This window comes from Capricornis sumatraensis, chromosome 2, assembly GCF_032405125.1.
Source record: "Capricornis sumatraensis isolate serow.1 chromosome 2, serow.2, whole genome shotgun sequence".
In the NCBI taxonomy this organism is placed as follows: Eukaryota; Metazoa; Chordata; class Mammalia; order Artiodactyla; family Bovidae; genus Capricornis; species Capricornis sumatraensis.
In genome coordinates, this window is record NC_091070.1 from 198485644 (window position 1) to 198503952 (window position 18309).

At 38.9% G+C, this 18309-nt stretch overlaps 1 protein-coding gene across 1 annotated transcript in view; it reads left to right on the top strand.

Annotated features, from left to right (window-relative positions):
* The window catches only part of SPATA6 (spermatogenesis associated 6), a 160873-nt gene that overhangs the window by 66520 nt on the left and 76044 nt on the right, over nucleotides 1–18309 (top strand). The window contains exon 6 of the mRNA XM_068965676.1: nucleotides 14738–14818. Within this exon, the coding sequence (XP_068821777.1) occupies nucleotides 14738–14818 (81 nt within the window). The remainder of the gene's footprint in view (nucleotides 1–14737; nucleotides 14819–18309) is intronic.

An 18309-nucleotide genomic window follows, 5' to 3' on the forward strand; every position in this document is an offset into this window, starting at 1 on the left:
GAGTGGACTGCCATGCGCTCCTCCAGGGGATCTTCCTGTCCCAGGGATTGAACCAGCTTCTCTTGAGACTCCTGCATTGTAGACAGATTCTCTCCCTCTGAGCCACTGGGGGAGCCCTATGAATTTATGATGTTATTGTAAACATATCGAAACCTAAATGAAAATAATTTACCAGACTGCATGCATCTACTTTTCAAAATTAACAAGTATTATTTTACCTTATATTCTTCAGATGTCTCTCCTCTCCTCCTTATCTCCCCTCCCCACTGGCCTGTCTCCTTGTCTCTCTTCTCTTTATTTTTCTCTCAAAAAAAAATGACCAATAAACATTTGAAAAGGTACATAATCCCATTAGCATTTAGGAAAGTTCAAATTTAAACAGACAATTTCATTTTTATATTTTCATTTTAGCTATAAGACTGGTAAAATATAATAAATCTGACAAATACCGAAAGTGTGGAAAAGTGGAAATGTATATGTTTGTACATCATGTAAAGTGGAACAACCATAATTCAGGATTATCTAGTAAAGGCAAAGATTCTCATAGCACTGATCTTCTAGGTATATGTCTTTGAGATATATTCTGTCTGACATACTAAAAGAACCTTCTTAGGAATGTTCATTTGTAGCATTATTCATGATAATGGAAAATGGAAATAATTTAAATGTCCATTAGTAGGAGTGTTTTGTTGTTCAGTCGCTCAGCCGTGTCCAGTTGTTTGAGACCCCATGGACCAGGCTTCCCTGTCTTTCACCAACTCCCAGAGTTTGTTCAAATTCATGTCTGTTGAGTTGGAGGAGTTTAGATAGAATAATTATTATATGTTCATGTAATGGAAATATGTATTCATACACCTAAAAGTGAAACTGCATTAGGTGATAGCCAACTCTCATCTTTTCCTAACAACCTTTTCAATATTCACTGGATGATTTAATCATATTTTTATTCCTGAAAATACTTTCTGTGAAGAGAGACTGAGTGAGGCCCCTGCTGTTTCAAAGAATAAAAAAGTAAAAGTTGTCTAAGTGAAATTTTTCTATACTTTTTTTTTTGCTAACTTTATATAAGTAAGGAAATTAGCATGATATATGGAATGCAAAAGTAGGAAGTCAAGAAACACCTGGAGTAACAGGCAAATTTGGCCTTGGAATGTGGAATGAAACAGGGCAAAGACTAATAGAGTTTTGCCAAGAAAATGCACTGGTCATAGCAAACACCCTCTTCCAACAACACAAGAGAAGACTCTATACATGGACATCACCAGATGGTCAACACCGAAATCAGATTGATTATATTCTTTGCAGCCAAAGATGGAGAAGCTCTATACAGTCAACAAACGCAAGACCAGGAGCTGACTGTGGCTCAGATCATGAACTCCTTATTACCAAATTAAGACTCAAATTGAAGAAAGTAGGGAAAACCACCAGACCATTCAGGTATGACCTAAATCAAATCCCTTATGATTATACAGTGGAAGTGAGAAATAGATTGAAGGGCCTAGATCTGATAGATAGAGTGCCTGATGAACTATGAAATGAGGTTCATGACATTGTAGAGGAGACAGGGATCAAGACCATCCCCATGGAAAAGAAATGCAAAAAAGCAAAATGACTGTCTTGAGAGGCCTTACAAATAGCTGTGAAAAGAAGAGAAGCGAAAAGCAAAGGAGAAAAGGAAAGATATACCCATTTGAATGCAGAGTTCCAGAGAATAGCAAGAAGAGATAAGAAAGCCTTCTTCAGCGATCAATGAAAAGAAATAAGAGGAAAACAACAGAATGGGAAAGACTAGAGATCTCTTCAAGAAAATTAGAGATACCAAGGGAACATTTCATGCAAAGGTGGGCTCGATAAAGGACAGAAATGGTCTGGACCTAACAGAAGCAGAAGATATTAAGAAGAGGTGTCGAGAATACACAGAAGAACTGTACAAAAAAGATCTTCATGACCCAGATAGTCACGATGGTGTGATCACTCATCTAAAGCCAGACATCCTGGAATGTGAAGTCAAGTGGGCCATGGAAAGCATCACTACAAACAAAGCTAGTGGAGGTGATGGAGTTCCAGTTGAGCTGTTTAAAATCCTGAAAGATGATGCTGTGAAAGTGCTGTACTCAATATGCCAGCAAATTTGGAAAACTCAGCAGTGGCCACAGGACTGGAAAAGGTCAGTTTTCATTCCAATTCCAAAGAAAGGCAATGCAAAAGAATGCTCAAACTACCGCACAATTGCACTCATCTCACACGCTAGTAAAGGAATGCTCAAAATTCTCCAAGCCAGGCTTCAGCAATACGTGAACCATAAACTTCCAGATGTTCAAGCTGGTTTTAGAAAAGGCAGAGGAACCAGAGATCAAATTGCCAACATCCACTGGATCATGGAAAAAGCAAGAGAGTTCCAGAAAAACATCTATTTCTGCTTTATTGAGTATGCCAAAGCCTTTGACTGTGTGGCTCACAATAAACTATGGAAAATTCTGAAAGAGATGGGAATACCAGACCACCTGACCTGCCTCTTGAGAAATCTGTATGCAGGTCAGGAAGCAGCAGTTAGAACTGGACATGGAACAACAGACTAGTTCCAAAGAGGAAAAGGAGTGCATCAAGGCTGTATATTGTCACCCTGCTTATTTAACTTCTATGCAGAGTACATCATGAGAAACGCTGGACTGGAAGAAACAGAAGCTGGAATCAAGATTGCCGGGAGAAATATCAATCACCTCAGATATGCAGATGACACCGCCCTTATCGCAGAAAGTGAAGAGGAACTAAGAAGCCTATTGATGAAAGTGAAAGTGGAGAGTGAAAAAGTTGGCCCAAAGGTCAACATTCAGAAAACGAAGATCATGGCATCCGGTCCCATCACTTCATGGGAAATAGATTGGGAAACAGTGGAAACAGTGCCAGACTTTATTTTGGGGGGCTCCATAATCACTGCAGATGGTGACTGCAGCCATGAAATTAAAAGACACTTACTCCTTGGAAGAAAAGTTATGACCAACCTAGATAGTATATTCAAAAGCAGAGACATTACTTTGCCGACTAAGGTCCATCTAGTCTAGGCTATGGTTTTTCCTGTGGTCATGAATGGATGTGAGAGTTGGACTGTGAAGAAGGCTGAGCACTGAAGAATTGATGCTTTTGAACTGTGGTATTGGAGAAGACTCTTGAGAGTCCCTTGGATTGCAAGGAGATCCAACCAGTCCATTCTGATGGAGATCAGCCCTGGGATTTCTTTGGAAGGAATGATGCTAAAGCTGAAACTCCAATACTTTGGCCACCTCATGTGAAGAGTTGACTCATTGGAAAAGACTCTTGATGCTAGGAGGGATTGGGGGCAGGAGGAGAAGGGGACGACAGAGGATGAGATAGCTGGATGGCATCACTGACTCAATGGGCGTGAGTCTGAGTGAACTCCGGGAGTTGGTGATGGACAGGGAGGCCTGGCGCGCTGCGATTCCTGGGGTCGCAAAGAGTCGGACACGACTGAGTGACTGACCTGAACTGACTGATGAGTCGATAAGGCAATTAAGTAATTTTTCCTGTAGGTCTAGGTTTTGATATATTCTATCGTCCTGTTGCTGCTGCTATGTCACTTCTGTCATCTGACTTTGTGCAACCCCATAGACAGCAGCCCACCGGGCTCCTCCATCCATGAGATTATCCAGGCAAGAGTACTGAAGTGGGGTGTCATTGCCTTCTCCGATATTCTATCCTAGAAAATAGCATATATCAGCTTGTTGAAATTTTAACAGTTCACTAGCACATTTATTAAAATATACCTCCTTTGAGACATTTTCAGTGTCCTTTAGCCAAAAATACTTCAAAGAATGTTGCAGGATCTTTCTAGAAACTTGCAAGGAAAAAAAAAAATCCAATTTTAACATTAGCTTTTTTTAAAGTAATTTAAAATGCTGTTTTATACTAAATTTGACAATATAAACATAATATGGACCATTAACAGGTATTTACATTATTGAATTTGAGTTAGCTTTTCATATATCAGAAAAGGTTTGACTACTAAGGCAAAAAAACTATATATATTATTAAAAGATAAATTGGAGCATATTAAACATTTTTAGTTTATTTGAGCAAAAATTTATTTGATTTAGGCAACATCTAATCTAGCAGATAAAAGCTCCAATGAGCTACACAAAATGAAATACTTTTATATTCAGAAGGGTATAGGAACAAGGAAATCATACTAGGCTAAAAAGTTTGTTGGTTGTTATAAGATTTGTTTCCTTTAGCTAATCAGGCTATTCCTGATGAATTGCTTTAAAATTCTATTTCTGTAATTAATTTTAATCTGTTTGATGACATGGGGCTTAGTGTAAGCAAGTCCATTTTGGGCCTCTTGTCTAGTTTTTAACAATATAAAAACTGAGACTTCTGGTGATGGTGGTGCAAAGAGTTTATCAGTTACTCTCACCACACAAGTATAAAACTAGACAAAATTGTTGCAAACAACAGTTTCAGGGCACTGGAAAGTGATCAGCAAGTAGGACAAATAAGAAGTATCTTTGCTTGAATAACTCTACTCTACTCTACTAAGAGTTTTGGTAAAAATGGCAGAAGTATGTGGTCATCTTGCATAGGGTGCTCTCATACCCTGCATGGCCAGTGAGAGTTGTAGCTTCACCAAGCATGTGGCAGGGTGCAAAAGTCAGCAGCTTTGCAAGCAGAGAGGTCAGAATGACTTTGGGGCAGTGATATTGTAATTTGTAGTAAGAAACATGTATTTGGTTTTCTTACCCCATTCCTAGCACAGAACTCATAAAACCCTTGGAATTTCCTGTGTTTAAGAGTTAGGTTGATGGGGAGACTTTTGGAGAGCTTGTTGGGAACCTAAGGATGGGAACTAGATGCCAGGGAAACCAACCCCTTTGGAACTTTCAGCCACATCCCTGAAGAAGAGAGGGGCTAGAGACTGAGTTCAGTCACCAACGGCCAGTGATTTTATCAACTATGCCTGTGTAATGAAGTGATTATAATACCCAAAATGATGGGGTTTGGAGAGCTTCCACATTGTGAACACTTGGAGGTACTGGGAAAGTGGCGCAGAGGGTGAGGACACAGAGACTTCTGTGTATTTTGCTCTATACATCTCTTCCATCTGCATGTCATTATATCCTTTTATATAAACTGGGAAATAGGAAGTAAAATATTTCTTGAGTTCTATGAGCTGCTGTAGCAAATCGATGGAACCTGTGGAAGGGGTTGTGGAAGGGGTTGTGGAAGCCTGTTACTTGTAGCCTGTGGGTGGCAACCTAAGACTTGTGATTAGCAACTGAAGTCAGATGGGAGCAGTCTTGTGGGACTGAGCCCTTAACCCATAGGATCTGATGCCGTCTCCAGATAGTCAGAACTGGGTTAAATTGCAGGACACCCAAATGGTATCACAGAGACTTGTGACAGTGACATCTTGACGGTGTTAGAAAACCCACACATTGGAATTGGTGTCACAATCATAGGGGCACATATTGTGGCTTTACCAGCTTAATGCGGACTATTCAGTTGGAAGCACATGAGGAAACCTACAGCTTTGCTAGGCTGATTGCAGTTCCAATTAGCGAGCTGCACATCTGCCAGAAAGTTGACCGAGATGCCCTGGAAATGAGGGTGCAGTCAAAAGGCAGAAGCGAGCTTTCCACTCATTCCTTGCTGACTGAAACTATGCATGCTTGCGGGAGACAGTGGGAGTCCAACAAGCAGGGAAAGCTGAGGGAACTAGAGGCCTGCTGTATCTTTGAGTGCCTTTCCCCAGCCCACACACACATAATCAGTAGAGTAGAACCCTTACAGGTTTGTTGGATGAACACTAAGTTATGCATACTCTGATGAGACCACTAGAAAGAATAGAATAAAAAGATATGGCACCTTTATAAATTGAACAGCAGAATAGCAGATGTAAATTCAGTCACATCAGTTATTGTATTTAAATGTGAGTGAACAACACACTGTAAGCAGTAGTTTGTTGTCGGGCAGGATACAATGCAGTCCTCCTCAGAATTCTTAGCATAGAAAACTGTCTGGGTTTTAGGGCATCTTTCTGAACCTGTCACTATAGCAAGAATTCAAGTCACATTTGGGCTTAAATCTTGGCACTATCACAGACTGCCTGAGTAAACTTGAGACTGCTATGCCTTGGAGATAGCATGCTTTTTGGTGGATTAATGAATGCTTGTAAATGGTTACTATAGTAACGTGGCACATAGAGAATGATCAATAAATATTAGTGATATGGTAATGGCCGGGGAGATCATAGCAAGGTGCTGTTTGTTATGGATGGTGGTGGTGATGTTAATATCTTCTCTACACTGTGAACCCCATAAAAACAGAATCTGTGACTTTGTCTTTGATCTTAACTCTTAGCACTGTCCTTTGCATAAAGTACTTATATGCCTCTTGATTGAATTGAGTAAATGAATTACATCTTACTGTAGACTTCATAGAGGAAACTGACATTTCAGATGTGTGATGATTATATTTATTTTGGTTAGGCTGTAGTGCCCAATTGTTCAGTCAAACACCAGTCTCGATGTTACTGTAAAGGTATTTTGTAGATGTGACTAATATTTACAGTCACTTGACTTTTAAGTATAGGAGATTACCCTTGATAATGTAGGTAGACATCATCCAATTAACTGAAGACCTGAAGAGCAAAGACTGAAGTTTCCCAAAGAATAAGAAATTCTGCCTCAAGACTGTAATATAGAAATCCTGAGTTTCCAGCCTTCTGGTTTGCTTAGAGATTTCACACTCAAGACTACAGTATCAACTTTGCCTGAGTTTCCAGGCTGCTAGCTTTCCCTATGGATTTTGGACTTGTCATTCTCACAATTGCATGTACCAGTTCCTTAAAATAAATATCCATCTCTGTGTGCTGCTAAGTCACTTCAGTTGTGTCCGACTCTGTGCGACCGCATAGACTGCAGCCCTCCAGGCTCCCCCGTCCCTGGGATTCTCCAGGCTAGAACACTGGAGTGGGGTGCCATTTCCTTCTCCAATGCATGAAAGTGAAAAGTGAAAGGAAAATCGCTCAGTCGTGTCCGACTCTTCGCGACCCCATGGACTGCAGCCTACCAGGCTTCCCCGTTCATGGGATTTTCCAGGCAAGAGTACTGGAGTGGGGTGCCATTGCCTTCTCCACCATCTCTGTGTATATCCTAGTAATTTTGTTTCCCTGAAATCTGAACTGAAACATATGGGTCTTGAAAGATCTAATTAATGGCTAAAACACCAAGTATTTACTGTATGACCAGCAGTATATGGGGAGGGGTAAAATGATAAGTAACAGTCCAGGCTGTGGTAGTTATAAAATATGTGCTCAAACGGTTTGACATTCCTCTCTTCCAAATGCAGAGCCAACTCTGCTTCTCTTAAGTATGGACTCTACTTAGTGATTCTAACAGATACAGAGTGGTGAAGTGACAGTGTTAGACTTTTGAGACCAGGTCATTAAATGCGCTGTGGCTTCCTCTTTGCTCTTACTCTTGTATCATTCACTCCTGGGGAAGCCAGTTGCCATGTTTGAGGACGTTCAGGCACCTCTCTGAAGAGAGCAGAAGCTGGAACAACTTTCTTAGAGTGTAGATGAGAGCTTGAAGAGCCTTGAAGAAACTATCAAATGAATGTTTGCAGGAAAATGAGGTAAATGTTATTGGAAATTAGTGGAAGAAGGAACCCTTGTTGTATAATGGTGTAAAGTTTAGCAACCATGTAGAATATTAAAAATAACTGATGAAACAGGTGGTCTTTTTAAGGAGACTTTCTGACAGAGTGTTAGAGGGGCTGTCTGTTTTCTTACTGCTGCTTATAGAAAATGTGAGAGGAGAGAGAAAAGCACAAGGAAATGCTGTTAATAATACAAAAAGGAGGTAGCACTTACTGTTTTTAAGGGTTCTCAGCCTTCCCCCATGGCAAGTAATGCTGAAATTAAGGAATGACTTATAAGCAAAAATCATTCTAGGGCGCTTTCAGGAAATTATGGTCTGATGGTAAAACCAAGATTATAACTATAAAATCCTTTATTAAAATCTCCAAATATCCAAGCTGTTGCCTCAGAAAATAAGTTAATGAGGCAGGTTTTATTCTACTTTATTTTTTGTATTTTATTTTTAAATTTTTTAATTAAAATTTTTATATAATTAAAAAATTGAAGTCAAGATGATTTGCAGTGTTCTGTTAGTTTCAGGTATACAGCAAAGTGATTTAGTTATCTATTTCTCTGTATATGTATATATGTGTCTATGTGTGTACATGCGTGCTAAGTTGCTTCAGTAGTGTCTGACTCTTTGCAAACCTATGAACTATATCTTGCCAGGCTCCTCCGTCCATGGGGTTTTCCAGCCAAAAATACTGGAGTGGGTTGCTATGCCCTGCTCCAGGGGATCTTCCCAACCTAAGGATGTAACTCTAGTCTTTGTATTACAGGCAGATTCTGTACCACTGAACCACCTGGAGAGCCCATGTACATGTATATGTGTGTGTGTGTGTGTATATACATATATATATATACATATATATATACACACACACACGTTTCAAGTTCTTTGCCATTATAGGTTATTACTAGATATTGAATATAATTCCCTTGTTGTTAATTATACACATAGTAATATGTGGTCTCCCGCATTGCAGGCAGACGCTTTAACCTCTGAGCCACCAGGGAAGCCACCATATAATTAATCCCATACTCCTAATTTTTTAGTCTCCCCATTTCCTCTTTGGTGACCATGTTCGTTCTCTGTATCTCTGAGTCTGTTTCTGTTTTTTAAACAAGTTCACTTGCATCATTCTACGTATACGTAATCTATAATGCTTGTCTTTCTCTGACTTAGGTCACTTAGTATGAAAATCTCTAGGCCCATCTATTTTGCTGCAGGTGCTATTATCTCATTCTTTTTAGTGGCTGAGTAGTATTCCATTGTGTATATGCCGCATCTTCTTTATTGATTAATCTGTCAATGGACATTTAGGTTGCTTCCATGCTTTTTCTGTTGTAAATACTGCTGCCATGAACATTGGTGTGCATGTATCTTTTTGAATTAGAATTTTCATCTTTTCCAGATACATGCCCAGGAGTAGGAATGCTGGATCATATGGTAACTCCAATTTTGTTTTTTAAGGAACCTCTATACTATTCCCCAGAGTGGTTGCAATTTATATTGCTACCAACAGTGTAGGGAGATTATTTTTTTCTCCACACCCTCTCCAGCATTTATTATTTGTAGAATTTTTGGTAATGGCCATTCTGACTGGTGTGAAGTATTGCCTCACTGTAGTTTTGATTTGTATTTCTCTAATAATTAGTGATGTTGAGCATCTTTTCATGAGCTTCTTGTAAATAAATCTAAAAATGAACATACAGATGGCCACTAAGGTCTTTTTAGGTCTTCTGCTTTTTTTTTTTTGTATTGAACTGTATGAGCCCTTGTTGATCCCATTACAAATACTTTCTCCCCTTCTGTACATTGTCTTTTCATTTTGTTTATGATTTCTGTTGCTGTGCAAAAGCTTTTGAGTTTAATTGGGTCCCATTTGTTTATTTTTGCCTTTATTTCCATTATTAGAGAAGATTGATTCCAAAAAAAGTATTGCTGCAATTTTTGTCAGAGTGTTCTGCCTATGTTTTCTTCTAGGAGTTTTATGGTATTTGGTCTTATATTTAGGTTTTTAATACATTTTGAGTTTATTTTTGTATATGGTGTTAGAGTGTTCTGATTATATTCCTTTACACGTAGCCATCCAGTTTTCCCAGCACCACTTATTAAAGAGACTATCTTTTCCCCACTATATATCCTTGCCTCCTTCGTTGTAGATTAATTGACCTGAGTGTCTGAGTTTATTTCTGGGCTCTCCAACCTGTTCCCTTGATCTGTGTGTCTGTTTTTATACCAGTTTCATACTATATTGATGACTGTAGCTTTGTAGTATAGTCTCAAGTTAGAGAGCATGATTCCTCCAACTTCATTCTTCTTTATCAATATTGTTTTTGCTATTTGGGGTCTTTTGTGTTTAAATACAAATTTTAAAATTATTCGTTCTAGTTCTGTGAAAAATGCTATTGGTGATTTGATAGGGATTGCATTGAATCTGTAGATTGCCTTGGTAGTATGGTCATTTTAACAATATTGATTCTTCCAGTCCAAGAACATGGCATGCATTTCCATTTGTTTGTGTTGTTTCCAATTTGTGTCTTATAATTTTTGGAGTACAGATCTTTTGCCACCTTAGGTAGGTTTTATTCCTAAGTGTTTTATTCGTTTTGATGTCATGATAAATGAGATTGGTCCCTTAATTTCTCTTTCTAATAGATCAATGTTAGTGTATAGAAATGCAACTGATTTTTATATGTTAATTTAGTATCTTGTAACTTTACTGAATTCATTGATGAGCACTAGTAGATTTCTGGTGGTATCTTTAGGATTTTCTATGTATAATATCATGTTATATGCAAATAGTTAGTTTTACTTCTTCCTTCCAACGTGGATTCATTTTATTTGTTTTTCTTCTCTTGATTGCTGTGGCTAGCACTTCCAAAACTACATTGAAGAAAAGTGGTGAGAGTGGGTGTCCTCATTGCCTTTCATCTTTTCACCATTAAATGGTGTTAGCTGTGGCTTTCTCATATATGGCCTTTATTATGTTGAAGTATGTTTCCTCTGTGCCCACTTTCTAGAGTGTATATATTATAAAAGGATGTTGAATTTTATCACATTTTTAAAGGTTGCTTTCCACTTACAGTTATTATAAAATATTGGGTATTTTCCCTGTGTTGTGCAATACATACTTGAAGCTGGCTTACGCCTAGTAGTTTTACTTCTCTGTCCCCTGTCTCTATATTCCCCCTTCTTTCTCCCTACTGGTAAGATGAAGAAAGTAGGGGAAACCACTAGGCCATTAAGGTGGGACCTAAATCAAATTGTTTATGATTATACAATGAGGTAATGAATAGATTCAAGGGACTAGATCTGATAGAGTGTCTGAAGAACTACGGACAGAGGTTTGTTAACATTATACAGGAGGCAGTGACCAAAACCATCCCAAAGAAAAAGGAATGCAAGAAGGCAAAGTGGTTGTCTGAGGAGGCTTTGTAAATAACTGAGGAAAGAAGAGAAGCAAACAATGGGAAAGGTATTCTCAACTGAATGCAAAGTCCCAGAGACTAGCAGGGAGAGATAAGAACGCCTTCTTAAATGAACAAAGCAAAGAAATAGAGGGAAACAATAGAATGGGAAAGACTAAGGATCTCTTCAAGAAAACTGGAGATACCAAGGGAAAATTCCATACAAGAATGGGCATGATAAAGTACACAAATGATAACAATCTATCAGAAGCAGAAGAGATTAAAAGAAGTAGCAAGAATACACAGAAGAACTACACAAAAAAATCTTAATGACCGAGAAACCTATGATGTTGTGGTCACTCACCTAGAGCCAGATGCCATAGAGTGCAAGGTCAAGTGGGCCTTAGGAAGAATTATTATAAACAAAGCTAATAGAGGTGATGGAATTCCAGCTGAGCTATCTCAAATCCTAAAAGACAATGTGATGCTTTTAAAGTGCTGCACACAATATGTCAGTACTCAATATGTCAGCTACACTCAATATAGCCACCTCAGCAGTGGCCACAGGACTAGAAAGGGTCAATTTTCATTTCAATCCCAAAGAAGGGAAATGCCAAAGAATGTTCAAACTACTATACAGTTGAGCTCACTTCACTTGCTAACAAGGTTATGCTCAAAATCCTTCAAGCTAGGCTTCAGCAGTACATTAACTGAGAACTTCCAGATGTACAAGTTGGTTTTGGAAGAGACAGAGGAACCAGAGACCAAATTGACAACATTTGTTGGATCATGGAAAAAGCAAGGGAGTTCCATAAAAACAACTACGTCTCCTTCCTTGACTACACTAAAGCCTTTGCCTGTGTGGATCATAACAAACTGGAAAATTCTTCAAGAGATGTGAGTACCAGACTACCTTACCTATCTCCTGAGAAACCTGTACATGAGTCAAGAAGCAACAGTTAGAATCAGGGTTGGAACAACGGACTGGTTCAAAATTGGGAAAGGAGTATGATAAGGCAGTGTATTGTCACCCTCCTTATTTAACTTATATACAGAGTACATCATGTGAAATGCCAGTCTGGATGAATCACAAACTGGAATCAAGATTGTCAGGAGAAATATCAGCAGTTTCAGATATGCAGATGATACCACTCAAATGGCAGAACGTGAGGAGGAACTAAAGAACCACTTGATGAGGGTGAAAGAGGAGAGTGAAAAAGCTGCCTTGAAATTCAGCATTCAAAAAACAAACATCATGGCATCTGGACCAGTCACTTCATGGCAAATTGAAGGGGAAAAAGTGGAAACAGTAACAGATTTTCTTTTCTTGGACTCCAAAATCACTGGGTTGGTAACTATATCCATGAAATTTAAAAATACTTTCTCCTTGGAAAGAAAGCTATGACAGACCTAGACAGCATATTAAAAAGCAGAGACATTACTTTGCGTATAGGTCTGTATAGTCAAAGGTGTGGTTTTTCCAGTAGTCATGTATGGATGTAAGAGTTGGACCATAAAGAAGGCTGAGTGTCAAAGAATCAATGCTTTCGAACTGTGGTACTGCAGAAGACTCTTGAGAGTCCCTTGGACTGCAGGGAGATCAAACCAGTCAATCCTAAAGGAAATCAACCCTGAATATTCTTTGGAAGGACTGATGGCTGAAGGTGAAGCTCCAATCATTTGGCCACCTAATGCAAAGAGCCTACTCATTGGAAAAGACCCTGATGCTGGGAAGAATTGAAGGAAGTAGGAGAAGGGGGTGACAGAGGATGAGATGGTTGGATGACATCACTCACTCAATGGGCATGAGTTTGAGCAAACTCCGGGAGATGGTAAAGGACAGGGAAGCCTGGTGTGCTGCAGTCCATGGGGTCATAAGGAATCAGACATGTCTTAGCCACTGAACAAGAATAATAACAAAGTGATTCCTGTTTGCCTCTTGTATTCTATAGTGATTATCCTCTGTTGGCTATATGTGGGGCACATAACTTGTTTCTTTATTAGTTCATACATATTCTAATTGTGAGGAACTATATTCTTGGAACTGTACTTAAAGAACCATACCAGAGACAGCTAAATAATGGTTTGATTTAGATGTCAACATCCTGGATTTCAAGCTGGTGTTTTAAAGGGTGAAACTTTTTCCTTTCCCTTTCTTTCTCTTTCCTTCAGTAGGGCATGCATTTATTTTGCCCATGAGAGAAATCTAAGTAATTTATGATCAAAGGGTGAATTGTGATTGTCTAAAAACATGCCCCCCCCCCAATTTTTGATGCCCTTTTGCTAAAAATGTAGTCTGTTTCTTTTGTTCTAGAATGTGGATTGTACTTAGGAGCGCTAATGAATAGAAAGTGACAGAAGTGACAGTGTTAGACTTATAAGACTAAACCATAAAAAGAATTGTGTCTTCTTCCTTGCTTTTCTTTGAGAGAAGTAGTTTCCAAATCATGAGGACATTCAAGAAGTCCTGTGGAGAGGTTTGTATGATAAGGAGCCGCGTCCTCTTTTTCAAAAGATGGAAAAGAAGTGAGTCCTCCAGTCAGCAGCTGTGTGAATCTTAGGGAGCAAATCCTCTTGCCTCAGACAAGCCTTCAGATAACTACAGCCCAAACAACATCTTGACTGAAGTCTCAGGAGAGATTTCAAGCCAGAATCACCTAGTTCAGCCTCTTCCAGATTCCTGACCCTTAGAAACTATGTGAGACAATAAATGTGTAATGATGTTTTAAACTGCTAAGTTACATGCTTTGCAACAATAGATAACTAATAAATAAGCATAGTGTGTATCATCAATAAAAGTATGTTTGCTGAAAAAGTCATCCACTTAATTCATAGGTAGCTCATGTTTAACTTTTTTCTAGTGTATAATGTTTGAAACTTTAAAATTAGTAAGTCAAAGACAGGGTAAAATGTTTGACTTCAATTATATTAGAATGAAGCAGCCCTGGGCACAGACAACACTGTATCTTTGATGTTTTGATGAACTGTAATTTGTGTGGCTGTCATTTGTCTGCTTCCAGATATTTCCTCAGGTACTTTGTGACTGTTGCTTTGAATTTTACCATTTTTCTCTACATATCTCAAAACAGTGTTTAAGCTGATGATTGAAATGTTGCAAGAAATACAAACCAGATTCATTTCATTCATAAATCTGGATTTAGGCTTCATTATGGGAAAAACTGTTGGAAGAATTGGAAGAGACTTATCTATCTTCCATATTCAAGAACTATATACCCAGGAGCTATGAATATTTTTTAACATCTAGAGAGTATGAAAGTATTTCTTGATTGTGTAGTTATGTATGTCTCAATTTGTAAGAGTAAAAAGAGTTGGAATCCATTAAGTATTTTCACATATTTAGAACTTTAATATTATTATAAACAATCTTTAAAATTTTTTATAAGGAAATACTTGAAAATGAAAAATTTCTTAATTTCTCCATAAAAGCAATATAATCACTTGTAAGTGAATCATCAGCAGTGAAACGGTTTCTCGATAACATTTAACATTAGTTTGTTGTCTTTATCCTTAATAAGAAGCCCAAACTAACAAATAAAGCAGCTGAACCTTGATAAATGTTTGTTACTGTAGGTTGTATTTTCATCAGTAATAATTTATCTTTTTAAAAGTTAAAATGTCTAATAATACCCTGTCTTTCCTCTTCAGGGAATTGCTCCAAAGCTGGAATTTTCTACAACCTCAGTGATTACTGAATGTCTGATAAGTTCAAGGAAGTGCCGCACTCAGGTTAAAATAATTTAATTACAGTATTTAATGATTTAATGTATTAGTTCCTATTTATTGGGCATGTGGCAAGTGCTATTTTTTTTTTATTTTGGCTGCAGTTGATTCCACATTTTTTGGATCTTTCAGTTCAGTTAGTTGAGTTCAGTCTCTCAGTCGTGTCCGACTCTTCACGACCCCATGGACCACAGCCGCCAGGCCTCCCTGTCCATCACCAACTCGCGGAGTCTACTCAAACTCATCTCCGTTGAGTCGGTGAGGCCATCCAACCATCTCATCCTCTGTCGTCCCCTTCTCCTGCCTTCACTCTTCCCCAGCATCAGGGTCTTTTCAAATGCGTCAGCTGTTCATCTCAGGTGGCCAAAGTATTGGAGTTTCAGCTTCAACATCAGTCTTTCCAATGAATATTCAGGACTGATTTCCTTTAGGATGGATTGGTTGGATCTCCTTGCAGTCGAAGGGACTCTCAAGAATCTTCTCCAACACCACAGTTCAAAAGCATCAATTTTTCAGTGTTCAGCTTTCTTTATAGTCCAGCTCTCACATCCATACATGACTACTGGAAAAACCATAGCTTTGACGACCTATGTTGCTAAGGTAGTATCTCTGCTTTTTAATATGCTGTCCAGGTTGGTCATAACTTTCTTTCCAAGGAGTAAGCGTCTTTGCATTTCATAGCTGCAATCACCATCTGCAGTGATTTTGGAGCCCCCCAAAACAAAATCTGTCACTGTTTCCACTGTTTCCCCATCTATTTGGCATGAAGTGACGGGACCAGATGCCATGATCTTAGTTTTCTGAATTATGAGCTTTAAGCCAACTTTTTCACTCTCATTTTTCTCATTCATCAAGAGGCTCTTTAGTTCTTCGCCATTTGCCATAAGGATGGTGTCATCTGCATAACTGAGGTTATTGCTGTTTCTCCCGGCAATCTTGATTCTAGCTTGTGCTTCCTCCAGCCCAGCATTTCTCATGATGTACTCTGCATATAAGCTAAATAAACATGGTGACAATATACAGCCTTGACATACTCCTTTTCCTATTTGGAACCAGTCTGTTGTTCCATGTTCAGTTCTAACTGTTGCTTTTTGTCCTGCATACAGATTTTTCAAGAGGCAGGTCAGGTGGTCTGGGATTCCCATCTTTTTCAGAATTTTCCACAGTTTATTGTGATCCACACAGTCAAAGTCTTTGGCATAGTCAATAGATGTTTTTCTGGAACTCTCTTACTTTTTCAATGATCCAGTGGATGTTGGCAATTTGAACTCTGGTTTCTCTGCCTTTTCTAAAACCACCTTGAACATCTGGAAGTTTATGGTTCACGTATTGCTGAAGCCCGTCTTGGAGAATTTTTAGCATTACTTTGCTAGCGTGTGAGATGAGTGCAATTGTGCGGTAGTTTGAGCATTCTTTGGCATTGCCTTTCTTTGGAATTGGAATGAAAACTGACCTTTTCCAGTCCCGTGGCCACTGCTGAGTTTTCCAAATTTGCTGACATTGAGTGCAGCACTTTCATAGCATCATCTTTTAGGATTTGAAATAGCTCAACTGGAATTCCATCACCTCCACTAGCTTTGTTCATAATGATGCTTCCTAAGGCCCTCTTGACTTCACATTCAGGATGTCTGGCTCTAGGTGAGTGATCACACCATCGTGTATCTGGCTCTTGAAGATCTTTTTTGTACAGTTCTTCTGTGTATTCTTGCCACCCCTTCTTAATATCTTCTGCTTCTGTTAGGTCGATACCATTTTTGTCCTTTATTGAGCCCATCTTTGCATGAGATGTTCCCTTGGTATCTCTAATTTTCTTGAAGAGATCTCTAGTCTTTCCCATTCTGTTGTTTTCCTCTGTTTCTTTGCACTGATCACTGAGGAAGGCTTTCTTATCTCTCCTTGCTGTTCTTTGAAACTCTGCATTCAAATGGGTATATCTTTCCTTTTCTCCTTGACTTTTTGCTTCTCTTCTTTTCACAGCTATGTGTAAGGCCTCCTCAGATAGCCATTTTGCTTTTACTTTTTTGCATTTCTTTTTCTTGGGGATGGTCTTGATCCTTGTCTCCTGTACCAATGTCGTGAACCTCCGTCCATAGTTCATCAGGCACTCTGTCTATCAGATCTAGTCCCTTACAAATCTATTTCTCACTTCCACTGTATAATCGTAAGGGATTATATTTGGATCTTTAAGGCAGTTATCATAGGTATTTAGCATTTTGGTTACATGTTAATAAGTGTGAATGTGAAAAGCTTGTTACAGTTGGTAGATGGTACATTTACTTACTTACTTCATGGTTTTTTTTTTTAATGGAAAGAAATTAAACTGCCAGAAAGATGTTGGGATCAAGAAGTCCCACAGAGAACCAGTTTGGAGGCCTCTATAAATCTTAAAGAACTTAAAGTTCAAAGAAAGTGAAAGTGAAGTCGCTCAGTCGTGCCTGACTCTTTGCGACCCCATGGACAGTAGCCTGCACCAAGCTCCTCCGTCCATGGGATTTTCAAGGGAAGAGTACTGGAGTGGATTGCCATTTCCTTCTCCAGGGAATCTTCCCAACCCAGGGATCGAACCCAGGTCTCTTGCATTGTAGACAGACAATTTGCCATCTGAGCCACCAGGGAAATCCTTAAAGTTCAAAGGATTTGCTGAAAAGTTCCCTTTTTAACAAATGGGACCAAGGTGCTCAGACTGGGTTATAGGTATTTAGTAGGTATAGCTTCTTGAGTGTTTCTGATTCCTTAAGGGACCATTGCTCTAGTTTGGTGGCTGTTCTAATGCTATCAGATCATAAGAAGCTTGGCTATTTCAGTGTAAGTACCTTCTATGTTTGTAAAAACTGTCTTCAGCAAACTCAGATATCTGGATCTAATACTCCATTTTGGTCCAACTTTCTGCTGAGTCACCAGGCTCATCTTGCTACCCTGTCTGCAGATGATCTAACAATGTCCAGGCATTACCCATACATATGTGGCTGCCTTATGACCAGGTAACAATGGGCAGCCTGTGACGATGAGCCAGGACTATATAAAGCCTAGTGGGCCCAAACAGGGCAGGACTGGACCTATGGTGGGAAAAGTAGAATGTTAATTTCCTACATTAACAGTTTAAGAGTAACCTTTCTCAGGGTGACAGCAAGCTAAGAAAGGTAAAATATAGTTATAAGATTATCAAGGGGATCTTTTTTACTTTGTTTAGCAAGACATTTACTGTATCAGAGTTTAGCCTAATTATTTGTCTTTTAAATGCAAGACGAAGTACTGCTGTTAGAGGTCTGATGACTTGCTTGCCAAATGTAGAGCTGGCTTACTGACTTGTTTGGTGATATGCTTTGTGATAAATTGTCATAAATTCTGCCCCTGGTCATAACAAGTTTCCTTTCCACGCTGGGGTATTCGCTTCTGCTGGATGGGTAGAAAGTTCTCTTTTTTGGTCAGGAGTGTCGCATACACACAGAAGAGTACGTACATTCCAAATGCACAGCTTGGTGGAAGACTCCTTACTA